The sequence below is a fragment of the Notechis scutatus genome, chromosome Z (assembly GCF_049901735.1).
Source record: "Notechis scutatus isolate UNSWTSFEM ecotype Mainland chromosome Z, rNotScu1.2, whole genome shotgun sequence".
Taxonomy (NCBI): Eukaryota; Metazoa; Chordata; class Lepidosauria; order Squamata; family Elapidae; genus Notechis; species Notechis scutatus.
In genome coordinates this window covers 112,068,993-112,081,851 of record NC_142025.1, presented here as the reverse complement: position 1 = coordinate 112,081,851, position 12,859 = coordinate 112,068,993, and the positions used below count along the sequence as shown (strand labels likewise).

General features: G+C 38.9%; 1 protein-coding gene across 1 annotated transcript; it reads left to right on the top strand.

Moving 5' to 3' along the window:
* Window positions 1-376: 376 nt before the first annotated feature.
* On the top strand, window positions 377-12,624 carry DAD1 (defender against cell death 1). The gene is made up of 3 exons (XM_026689981.2): window positions 377-688; window positions 4,262-4,400; window positions 12,471-12,624. The coding sequence occupies exons 1-2, from the start codon at window positions 445-447 to the stop codon at window positions 4,390-4,392; spliced, it is 375 nt and encodes a 124-aa protein (XP_026545766.1). The 5' UTR covers window positions 377-444; the 3' UTR covers window positions 4,393-4,400; window positions 12,471-12,624.
* Window positions 12,625-12,859: the final 235 nt, after the last annotated feature.

Sequence of the window (12,859 nt, the reverse complement as noted above, 5' to 3'; positions counted from 1 at the left end):
ATATTGTAAATATTTTTATTTTTTATACTTATATTCCTGGGGGAATTTATCTTCACCCATTTATTTAGAGGCATAAACCCCAAAAGAATGAAATATTTGCTTTTTAAAGATTCATTAAGAACACACCCACTGAGATTAAAATCATTTTTAATCCAGGGATAGAACCAAAAGCGCACGCGCAATGATGACTGTACCACGCATGCGTAAAAGGCGATTCACAGCCACAGACCATTTCTCGGCTCATCAGACTATCCCACGCGTTCATCACCGGTCAAAGGTTGACGTACTACGCATGCGTGCTAGTCTGCCCATACCGACTTGACGTTGGTGGGAACCGCGTTTTCTGCACTACGCATGCGCATGTTCCAAAGCGACCCCCGGAAGCTTTTGCTTGCTTCCGGCCACTCAAGCAAACGAAGTCTGGGTAGTGTGTCTGTCGTCGCTATGTCGGGTTCTGCGTCTGGATCGTCTGGCTCCGGGGCGAGCTCGGTGACCTCCGTTGTGCGGCGCTTCCTGTCCGAGTATAGCAGCGGGACGCCGAGCCGCCTGAAAGTGCTGGACGCCTATCTGCTCTACGTCATGCTGACTGGGGCCTTGCAGTTCGGCTACTGCCTCGGCGTCGGCACCTTCCCTTTCAACTCTTTCCTCTCGGGCTTCATCTCGGCTGTGGGCAGTTTCATCCTGGGCGGTGAGACGCTTTCTGACTGGGTCGGGTAGGGACCCAGTCGGTTTGCGCAGGCGCGACTGTCCCCGTGGCAACCCGTTTGCCTTCGTGTTGCCATGGTAACCGCCACCTCCTACCCCCGTGTCTCCTGTCCCCCCTTCATTGCCGAGGTTTACAAGGCTGGGGAGGGGGGTATTTCTATGTCGCCGTGGCAATCTCCAGAAGGCCGTTGCTTGAGGGGGCGGGGCTTTGTGATTGCCATGGCAATACAGGTAATGTGGCAGTTCAAAGCGAAGTACTTTTTTTTTTCAGCACCAAAGTAACAGATAACAGATAATCAGAGTTCGAAGTGACCTTGTAGGTCATATAGTTCAACCCTCTCCCAAGCGGGAGACCCTACACCATTTCTGACAAATGGCAATCCAATCTCTTCTTGAAAGTCTTAAGTGATGGCGCTCCCAGAACTTCTGAGGGCAAGCTGTTCCATTGGTTGATTGTTCTCGCTGTCAGAAAGTTTCTCCTTATTTTTAGGTTAATTTCTCCTTGATCAGTTTCCATCCATTATTCCTTGTCTGGCCTTCGGGTACCTTGGAAAATAGCTTGACCTCCTCCTCTCTGGGGCAGCCCCTCAAATATTGGGACACTGCTATCATGTCTCCCCTGGTCCTTCTCTTCACTAGACTAGCCAAGCCCAGTTCCTGCAGCCGTTCATTGTATGTTTTAGCCTCCAGTCCCCTAATCATCCTGGTTGCTCTTCTCTGTACTCTTTCTAGAGTCTCAGCATCTTTTTTATAATGTGGTGAACAAAACGATGCAGTACTCTAGGTGTGGTCTTACTATGGCTTTATTGAGTGGTATTAGTACTTCCCTTGATCTTGACTGTATCCCTCTGTTAATACAACTTAGGATCGCATTAGCTTTTATGGCTGCTGCTGCACACTGCTGGCTCATATTTAGCTGGTTGTCCAATAAGACTCCAAGATCCCTCTCACAGTTACTGCTATTGAGCCTGGTTTCACCCAGTCTATATGTGTACTTTTGGTTTTTCTTGCCTAAATGTAGGACTTTTCTTTTCTCTACATTGAATTTCATTTTGTTAGATATGGCCCAGTGTTCTAGTCTGTCAAGATCCATCTGGATCTTGAGCCTATCTTCTTGGGTGCTAGCTATTCCTGCCAGTTTAGTATCATCTGCAAGTTTGGTAAGTTCCCCTTCTATTCCCTCATCTAAGTCGTTAATGAAGATATTGAAGAGTACTGGGCCTAAGATGGAACGTTGTGGCATCCCACTGCTTACTTCCCTCCATGTAGACTTAGACCCATTAAGGACTACTCGTACTACGACACTGGAGGGGAAAAATGACTTTATGACCGTTTTTCACACTTAACCACACTTTTTGCACTTGCAGCATCCCTATGGTCGCAGGATCAACATTCGGAGGCTTAGCAAGCGGGTCATATGGATTGCAGTGTCCCCCGGGTCACATAATCCCCTTTTTATGACCTTTCTGTCAAGCAAAGCCAGTGGGGAAGCCAGATTCGCTTAATGATTGTGGTCATTTCCCCTTAACCACTCCGGCAAGAAATGTCATAATATGGGGCTTTTGGAAGAACTGTCCTTCTGGGCTCAGTTCCAAGTGGGGAGGAAGACCATGGAAACAAGGAAGCTCCTTGGAAAGATGGTTTAATGGTGGACAGGACCACATGCCTTGGAGTTCTTGGGTGAAGGTAAGGGGAGGAGATGCTGAGAGTCCCTGGGTTTTATACCCTCTCTGGCTTTGAACTTCCTGGGGCGCAGGAAGAGTATCCTGATTGGTTGCTGTCAGGGGTCATAGCTAGCTCTGTAGGTTGTGTGCTAAGCAGAGGTGGTATTCAACAGGTTCTGACCAGTTCTGGAGAATCAGTAGCGGAAATTTTGAGTAGTTCAGAGAACCAGCAAATCTCTCCTCTGACTGGCCACGCCCCCATCTATTATCTGCCTCCCATTGAGTCCCAGCTGATGGTCTGGGTCTTCTTTGGTTACCCTGCACAGGAGAACAGAGCTGGAAAGCAGGTTAGTGGGGTGGGGAGGGAATGGAGATTTTGCAGTATTCTTCCCCTGGCATGGGGAGGGAATGAGGATTTTGCAGTAACCTTCCCCTGCCATGCCCACCAAGCCACACACACAGAACCAGTAGTTAAAAACATTGAATCCCACCACTGATGGTTTGGTTGAATCTTGCTGGGTGATGCAATGAAGGGCAATTAAATGGCTCTGCCTGATGGAGGTAAGATCCTTGTTATGTAGAATAGACTGGCCCAGGCCTTAATGGCCCATTGACAAAGGTGGGGGTGGAGACTGAGTTCCTGCCTCTCTTGAGTTTCTACTTCTCTTTTAGGGGAAATATTCTGCCTTTTTAGTATATCGTAAAGTATTTCACTAGGAGTGGGGTGGGTTTTAACTTCCAGCAGGGCAAAACTCAACCAATGTTTCACTTAGCAACATAAAGTCTGGGCTCGATTGGGGTCATAAGTCAAGGACTACCTGTCTGAGCAACATTTGAGAATATCACTAGATTGATTTTAATTTGAACTGTGAGAATATGGGGGGGGGGGGATATTTTATTTAAAGGGAATCCTCGATTTATTGAGCCCTAAATTTCTGTTGCAAAGCAACACAGTTGAGTTTTGCCCCATTTTATACAATCTTTCTTGCCATAGTTATTGAATCACTACAGTTGTTAAGCGAATCATTTGATCATTAAGTGAATCTGGTTCTCCCCATTGACTTGGCTTGTCAGGGAACCACTGGAAAGGTTACAAAAGTTTATAACTTGACCCTGGAACTGTACAACTCTCATGAATACATGCCAGTTGAGATGTGTTTGAATATTAGTAGCTCGGGTTGGTAGTTGGACTGTTGGTTTGAGCTTCGAGCATGGCATTTTGGTTGCAAACATGTTATCACTATTGTTAGTGTGCTTTGAATTGTTCTCATCTGTCAGAACACTGGTCTTTAAATACTTATTTAAAATATTTAACTATGGAGTTAAATACTTAAAGACCAGTGTTCTGACAGACGATCACAATTCAAAACATACTGATGATGTCTCCTCGAATGATGACAAAACATTCGGAGCCAAGCTCGGAGCTCAAACCCAACAGCCCAATACGCCAGTTGCCAACCCCCCAATTTGGATCATGTGACCTTGGTTATAATATTGCGAGTGTGAAAACTGATGATTCACTTTTTTAGTGCCATTGTAACTTCGAGGACTCTAACGAATGCTTGTAAGTAGAGGATGACCTGTACAGTGCAGTTTAATTTGTATCATGATATGACATACAATTAGTTTACTACTGTATCTTGCAATGCTAGAGCCAATTTTATTGTATTTAACTAGACAATTTCTCATTCAGCCCTCTTCTGATATTTTTCTTCCAATGTTCCACTAAAATTGGCGGCCCGCAGACAGGATGCATCACATGCAGGCCACGCCCACTTCAGCTCTGCAAATGGGAAAACATTGCGAAATGTCACATAACAGCAAGGTGACATGGCGAGTTTGATACCTGTGCATTAAAACAATGTGTTTTTCCTTCCCTTGTTTTTCTTTAGTTTGCTTGAGGATTCAAATCAACCCACAGAACAAGGGAGAATTTCAAGGAATCTCACCAGAACGGGCCTTTGCAGACTTCCTTTTTGCTAGTACAATCTTACATCTCGTTGTCATCAATTTTGTAGGCTGATGAAAGAGGTATGTACACCTTTTAGGCATGGGGGAAATTTTTCAGAAGAAAAGATTTGCTTGTAGAAAATAAGAAGTTACAAAAATATTTCAGGAATCAATTTTGTGAAATGTCCCTTTTTGGGTAGCGAATCGTTGCTCTTAAAAGTGGGAAATCTGCTACACAGAGTAACCTGTGAAATATTTCAAGTGTAGACCAGTTGCCATCAATGCTCCACTTCCCATCCACCCCTCAAATAAACAGCCCTCACCTCATGTTTGAAATGGCAGTTTTGTGCTGCAGGAGGCAAATTTTGCAAAAATGTCAGTTCCAACTGAAAATTTGTAGGAGACACTTACAGCCTCTCATACACTCTCTTAATTATCAGTATTTAAAATGAATGTCAAATGCTGGGTGTTGGTGTTGGAGTCAAGGCTACCCAACAACACGAGTTTTTCTATTTTTATGTTATTTTTAAATGATGTATTTTAATTGAAGTATTCTCTGTACCACAGACCTTATGCAGAATAATATTCTTTGAACACTTTCCATATAGTAGTCTTTTTATCTCATTCCCTGGGAGCCTATTAGTCTTTCCCCCAAGTTTAGATTTGCATGCTGATATTAGAAATTCTAATATCATCCATACTGAAGCTATTCTCCAAATTAGGGACTGTTACAACAGGCAATGCTACATGAAATTTTGACCTCGACTTCATTGCAGTGCTTCTCAACCTTAGCGAATTTAAGTTGTGTGGATTTCAACATTTCCCCATGACTGTCTGGAATTCTGGGTTTTGAAGTTCATACAGCTTAAAGTTGTCAGGGTTGAGGAACAATGTTAGCAAATCTCAAATAACCTTGTACCTATGTGCCAGTCAGTGTGGGGGCTCCATGGGGGATCAGCACAATGGAAGTGGTTAATTGAGTAATAACAGATCCCATCTCCCCTCCCCATTCTGCCCCCCCCCCGTCTTTGGTTGTAAGGTTTGATTTTAACATTTTATGCTTTAACTAAGATGTAATTGTAAGCTACCCAGAGATATCTTATCAGATGCGTGGCCAGTAAATTCAATATAGATACACACATACCAATGAAAGATTCTCTATGTTCAGCAAATTCACTGAAAGAGTCAGAGTTTAAAGGTACTATCTTAGAGAACGAGACATCTGTATCCTTTCCTGGAATGTTAACAGGCTCTAAAACAAAGAAGTTTCATCAGATGTTTCATCCATAGACTATATGTCCTCCTGTAATATTTTTGTTTCAAGAAACATGGGCTATGGAGGATCTAGCTATACCTGGATGTATACCTTTTACTTTGAATGCAGGAGTCATTACGAAAAGGGGTAGGCCTGAGTTTTATGGTTCCTGTTAAATTTAATGAATCAGTATTTATTCTGGAGTTTTGCTCAGATGTGGCTCTAGCATTTATTTAATTTTATTTTTTCTTGCTTATTAATCTATATTTTTCCCCTAGTTTGCCGACATAAGGGGGATCAATTTGATACTTACCTAAGCTTGCTATTATGTCAAAATATGTCTCTAATTATAGTCTCTGATTATAGCCAGCAATTTTTACACACCTACTGGCAAAACTGAAACCTTTGAGCAAACTTATTTTAAATAGCCAGTGTCCCCTAAAATTCCTATGGGCTAATGGACAGTCTAAAAACCAATACTGTAATGTCGCAGGATTTTGATTGGCTGAACTTGTAGACAACTTGGATCTAGTTATACTTAATGTCATTGTCAGGGGTGACATAAAAGAAGCATTTACCTAACGGAGCCAGTGGTTGATATTATGTCTCACAACTTTATACATCATATAGCTTACTTTAATATTGGAATTCACCTTGGTACTGATTTGTCTTTTTGACTCTAAGATCTTAAATCATTACAAATAATCCATTGCCTCATTAACGTTACAACTAAAGGTTGGGTGTAGATCTGTTTAAAGTTATGCCTGGGCTTTTGATCTCAGAACCCTTACTTCCAATGCATACCCATATTTGTTCACCTGACTCATATGAACAACTAATATCATTGTATCAGTCAGGAGTTGTTAATCTGCAATTCCCGCTCTCCCCCGCTTCCAAGATTTTCATCAAATGATGTTTATGAACATTAGGTCCAAATCTTAGTATAATAATGACTGTTAAGGATAAAAAGTCTCCTAAATCCACTTGATCATATCGTTCCATGTTGCCCAGTTTTATGCTATGATGCATTGCACCATTATGTAGGTGTGAAATTTCTTAAAATTTTATTTTATTTTTATTTATTTTATTATTTTCATTCTTAATCATTTTAAGATCCTGTTATATTTCTGTCATGTGTTTGGTCTTTGTTAGGGATATACACCCTAGCAGAACGTGCAAAGGCAGTCAGGCAGGCAGGCAGATATGTGAGATAAACGTTGTTGTAGCTTACACTCAGTAAATCAGATACACTGTGCTAGTTAAATAGTTTTTATTCCAGTAAGATTATTATGCATAGTCAAACAGTCCATATATCATACACTTAGTTCAGTCCGTCCAGGGATTATTCATTAGCAAAGTCCAGTGTCGAAAAAGAGGTCAGTAAACTTACAAATAATCAGTCCAGTAATATATCTCTTTTTGCAGTAGAGATATGAAGAAAATCAAACCTCTTTTCTTCGTTCAGCAATAGCAGGGAAAACACGCAGTTATCACCATCAATCCATCATTGTCAGTAATCCAGTAAAAGCCAGCAAACAGTGAGCTCTCTTGCTCCCTCTTATGGTGATTTTACAACTGCACCCAAAATACATGTTTCACAGTTAAAGTGATACACACACTTATCATAGTCTATATATATTATTTTACCCAAACTAAGTTAGGTAACCATGTTATCCCTAACATTCTCCCCTTTTGGGTAATATAATAACATATATATCTATTTACAACTTTAACCCATAGTTTTCACAACTTTCCTTGTGCTTTACTGCACCTTGGGCTTTTGTAAACTGATCAGCAATTTTTTTTTCTTCAGTCATGCAATATTCCAATCTTATTAAACCATTTTTTACAGATTGCCTTACATTCAAATATCTAAGATCTGTATGCTTAGATCTCGTTTTTACAGCAATATTTGTAGCCAACCGTATGGCTGCTTGATTGTCCTCATACACTACAATGGCATCATTAACAGTTATTCCCATATCTAATAACAACTGTTTATACAGAATTAAATCAGTACATAATAAAGATAGACATGAAAATTCTGCTTCCATTGTAGACATACTTATGTGTTGCTGTCTAATTGACCTCCAACCAATCAGTGCTTTACCTAATAGTATAGCCATACCTGAAGTTGATTTCCTAGTGTTTATGTCTGTTGCAAAACTTGCATCAGCATATGCACTTAAAATCAAATCATCTTGTGGCTCCAAATACAATGCATAGTGCATTGTCTTTTTAAGATACCTTAATATACGCTTTAGCGCTTGCCAGTGACGTTCAGTGGGTTCAGTGTTGACTCTTGCCAATTGATTAACGCCATATGCAATGTCTGGCCTTGACCAATTACTAATATACGATAAACTACCAATTAGTGATTGATAAATAGTCTTATCGAATTTTGAACTTTGAGCATCAGGTCGGCAAAATTCCTGATGGAGTTTTTGCTGGCTTACAAAGTTCCATTTTATACGTTTTTAGCAATTGGTAAATTTTATCTTCTTGAGATATCTTAAAGCCACTCTTGGTTTTGTTTATTGTCAATCCTAAATACTGTCTTATCTCTCCTAATTGCTTTAATTTTATCCTCTTACCTAATAATGATATTATTTCAGTAGCTTCATTATTAGTCTTTGTAATTAAAGCAATATCATCTGTAAACAACAGTAATAATGATACTGTTCCATTAGTCTCTCTCTTAAATAAACATGGATCAGCTAAACCTGCTTTAAACCCTATATTGTTTAACTCTTTAACAATATATTGGTTCCATTCATAACCAGATTGCTTTAATCCATAGAGACTCTTTTTAAGTTTCCAACAGTCATTATTAGTTTTATTATCCTTAATACCTATAGGTTTCTTTAAATATATAGTGTGCTGCAATGGTGCATGCAGATAGGCAGTTTCTACATCTAAATGATTTATAATATAATTTTTCTTAGCTGCCCACACTAAAGCTGCTCTCAAGGTTGTTGCCTTTAAATTCGTTGCAAATACTTCATCATAATCATATGCAGTTTGATTAAATCCTTGAGCTACCAACCTAGCCTTATGGGTAACAGTCCCATTTTTACCAGTTTTTAATTTAAATATCCATTTGCAGCCAATGGACTTTTCACCTGGAGGTAATTTGGCATTTTCATAAACTTTCATTTGCTTTAATGAATTTAGTTCCTTTTCCATTGCCTTATGCCAATTTTCCTGTTCCTTTGCAGGATACATCCTAAGTTCTTCAACAGTAGTTGGAACTTTACTAACTTGGCAAACTACACTTGCTTGGTACCTGTCAGGTGGTCTGGTTACACGTGTAGAACGTCTAGGTATTACAGGGCTTACAGGTGGACTTTCATGTACTACCTGTTCCTGGTTATCTATTTCTTCCTCTTCTGTTATTTCTTCCTGTTCTGGTCCTATTTGCTGTTCCTGTACTTCCTCTTTAATTGCGCTCTTCTTATTACTGATTTGTTCTTTTGGTCTTTTGTAGGTTTCTATAATTACTTCCTTACTTGAATCTTGCTCCAGTTTTTCCCATCCTACATGTTCCAGGAATTGTGCACTAGCACCACAGTAAACTCTAGATGTACCTTTTTCCCAGAATCTGTATGATTTGTGATTAGATTCATAACCTACAAAGAATAACCTTTTAGCCCTATGCTGCTCCTTTTGTCTCAGTTGTGTAGGAATATGCACCCATGCTGGTGCTCCAAATGTGTGCATGTAGCTTAGGTCAGGTTTTCTACCATGCCACCGTGTGAATGGTAATTCACCTGTTGTTGAGTTAACAACATTATTCAATATATGATTACCACACATTATTGCTTCTCCCCACAAAGTTTCAGGTAGTCCTGAATCTGACAGCATAGTACGAGCCATTGCTTGTATTGTTTGGCCTCGTCTTTCTATAAAGGCATTATGTTGTGGCCTATATGGTGCAGACTTTTTATGTTCAACACCTGCCATCTTCAGTCTGTTTTGGAATTTATTGTTTATAAATTCCGTACCATTATCAGTTATAAGAGTTACTAATTTCCTTTTAGTTTTTCTTTCTGCAAATGTAAGCCAATTAAAGAAATTCTGATATGTTTCCGTTTTACTCTTCATTAGATAACAGAAACCATATCTGGAATAATGATCCATTATACTTAGTATGTAACGAGCACCTCCCACACTTGGTTTTTTAGGACCTATAATATCAGCAAATACGACCTCTAGAGGTTCCTTTGTTTTAAATTCATTTAATCTATTTGCTGGTATTACCTTGCTTTTTTCTTGACTACAAGTATTGCAGTGCAAATACTTACTGCAAGGCTTCAGTTTTATACCTTTAGATAGTTCTACCGTTTGTTTAAGCATTTTAAAATTTATATGCCCTAAACATCTGTGTAACAAATGTATGCACTCATCATGAGGTTTAACATTATTATATACTGTGTTAGCTACCTCTAATGAATTATCATTTAACACATACAATTCACCTTTTAAAGTTGCAGTCACTTTTTTACCTTCCTTTTCTATTATGCAGTTTTCTCCCCTAAAGGTAACTACATAACCTAGTTTAACCAAAACTCTAACCGAAAGCAAATTAAACTTAAGTTGTGGTACATATTACATTTTTACATTTTCTTTTATGCAAGAACAATATGCTATACCTTCACCTTTAGCTTTCAGTTTCCAGCCATTAGCTAACGATATCTGCTGTGAACTTGTGGACATCTTAACAAATCTTTTCTTATCTTTCGTTATGCAGTGCGATGCTCCACTATCTACAACCCATAAATTATTATTCACAGTTTCGTTGCTATACATGGCTAACTCTGCATTTTTTATCCTTTTGATGCCTTTTAGCATTCTGGCTGGCATTTTGGCCTTTTGCTTTCTTGCAGAATCTAGCCAAATGTCCTTTTCCTCCAGAATTAAAACATTTTCTAATTGTATATGCTGACGAAGATATTTTCTCTTCTTCACATTGTGGTTGTTCCCTTCTGAGTTGATCCCTTTCAAGCCTTCTCCTGGCTTCTTCAATTAATCTGCCAGTAATATCAGTTAATGTAAGATTATCTTTTGGCAGTACTTCAAGTGAAGTTACGTAGTCATCATAGCTCTCATCTAAAGAAGACAAAATTATATAAACTTGATGTAGTTCTGTGAAGATAAGTTCTTTTTCATGCAGTTCCTGAAAAATTCTCTTCATAGTGTTTATATGACTCAGCATGTCTCCATTCTTTTGAAGATGTGTTCTAAACAGCTTCCGTGTAAGATTTATATGTGCTCCTACACTGTCTCGAACATAAATCTTCTTTAAATTCTCCCAACACTTAGCAGCTGTTTCTTCTCCACGAATATGGACAAGCTGCTGGTCAGAGAGTGTCAGTCCTATTATACAGAGAGCTTGCTCATTCTTCAGTTGATATTCTTGTATTTTCTGGGCATCATCCTCATCCTTCGGATCCCATGCATCTAATTCTGGTGGGTTTTGAATTATACTCCACAAACCTTCTCTGCGTAGAAGTAGGCTGCATTTCATAGACCATGAAACATAGTTTGTTCCATCCAGTTTGGATATTAGAGACAAACTTGGTAAATTGACTTGTGCCATCTTTTTCTGGATATTAAACTATAATTAATAAAAACACAGCTGTCTGTTTACAGTATTGTGTAACTACACAAACTCTCACTTTATATAAGCCTGTTATATCCTGGTTAGTCTGACTGTGCAGCTGGGCCCATAACCAGTGTTAGGGATATACACCCTAGCAGAACGTGCAACGGCAGTCAGTCAGGCAGGCAGATATGTGAGATAAACGTTGTTGTAGCTTACACTCAGTAAATCAGATACACTGTGCCAGTTAAATAGTTTTTATTCCAGTAAGATTATTATGCATAGTCAAACAGTCCATATATCATACACTTAGTTCAGTCCGTCCAGGGATTATTCATTAGCAAAGTCCAGTGTCGAAAAAGAGGTCAGTAAACTTACAAATAATCAGTCCAGTAATATATCTCTTTTTGCAGTAGAGATATGAAGAAAATCAAACCTCTTTTCTTCGTTCAGCAATAGCAGGGAAAACACGCAGTTATCACCATCAATCCATCATTGTCAGTAATCCAGTAAAAGTCAGCAAACAGTGAGCTCTCTTGCTCCCTCTTATGGTGATTTTACAACCGCACCCAAAATACATGTTTTACAGTTAAAGTGATACACACACTTATCATAGTCTATATATATTATTTTACCCAAACTAAGTTAGGTAACCATGTTATCCCTAACAGTCTTCAGTTACTGTTTTTCTGAGATACATAGAAAGATGGACAGACATTTATTTATCAAGTTATATGCTGCCTATCTCAGTAAAGTGATGATAGATAGATAGATAGATAGATGATAGATAGATAGATAGATAGATAGATAGATAGATAGATAGATAGATGATAGATGATAGATGATAGATAGATAGATAGATATGTAATAAAACTGATCGAAAGATTGATGCTGAGTATAATATTAGTACGTGTAATTAGCACACAGAGATGTGATTAAGTTTGTTCTTCTTAATTTGTTTTTACTCTGTTATTTATCCTCAAGCAAATAATGCATCTGGCCTTATGTCGGACATATGCCTTGTGTGGCATTTCCAAACTAAAATTCAGCATATTGAATTAATGGTGTCAGTTACTGCTTTCATATACAGCATGGAATTTGAGGTTAATAGTTATGAGTGGGAAGCTCCAAAATTTTCCACAGACAGTGTAGAGAAAAGAGGAATGGATACATTGCATGAACCTAGGAAGATTAATATATGGTTGACTTTGGAACAAATGCATACAAGTAGTGGTGTTACAGCAAAAAGATACTCACTCCTGAAAAGCAATTGTATCTTTATTTTCTTTTATAGACTGTCCTGGACTTCTCTTTTTTGCTGAAGACTAGCCTCTATTGGACAACATCCCAGACTCCAGTTTGCTTCCTAACAAGAAATAGTCTGAGGATCAAAATAATTGAAGGAATTGGCTGCTGCCTTTTATGTCTCAATAAATTCACTTTTCTTACTTTTTCTGTCATGTGTTTGGATCTTGACAACAGTTAGAAAACCACAACAGTGTTGGCAGGGTTTGAGTGGACGACTCTTCTGTATCCTCAAATTTATTAAGGATAGTTGCCTGGGCACCTTCATTGTGCAGCCAGCTGAATGTGCATTTATTTCTTCCCAATCTATTGTGTGCTTTGTTCTTGTTGCCTAGATGTTGTCAATGCTAGCATTTTATCACTTTTCCCTTTATTTTG

Bases quoted from the DNA above. Each gene is read 5' to 3' on its own strand.
- DAD1 (XM_026689981.2), top strand. From the start codon at position 445: ATGTCGGGTTCTGCGTCTGGATCGTCTGGCTCCGGGGCGAGCTCGGTG. The intron at 689-4,261 runs GTGAGACGCTTT...GTTTTTCTTTAG, and splicing joins GGGCAGTTTCATCCTGGGCG to TTTGCTTGAGGATTCAAATC.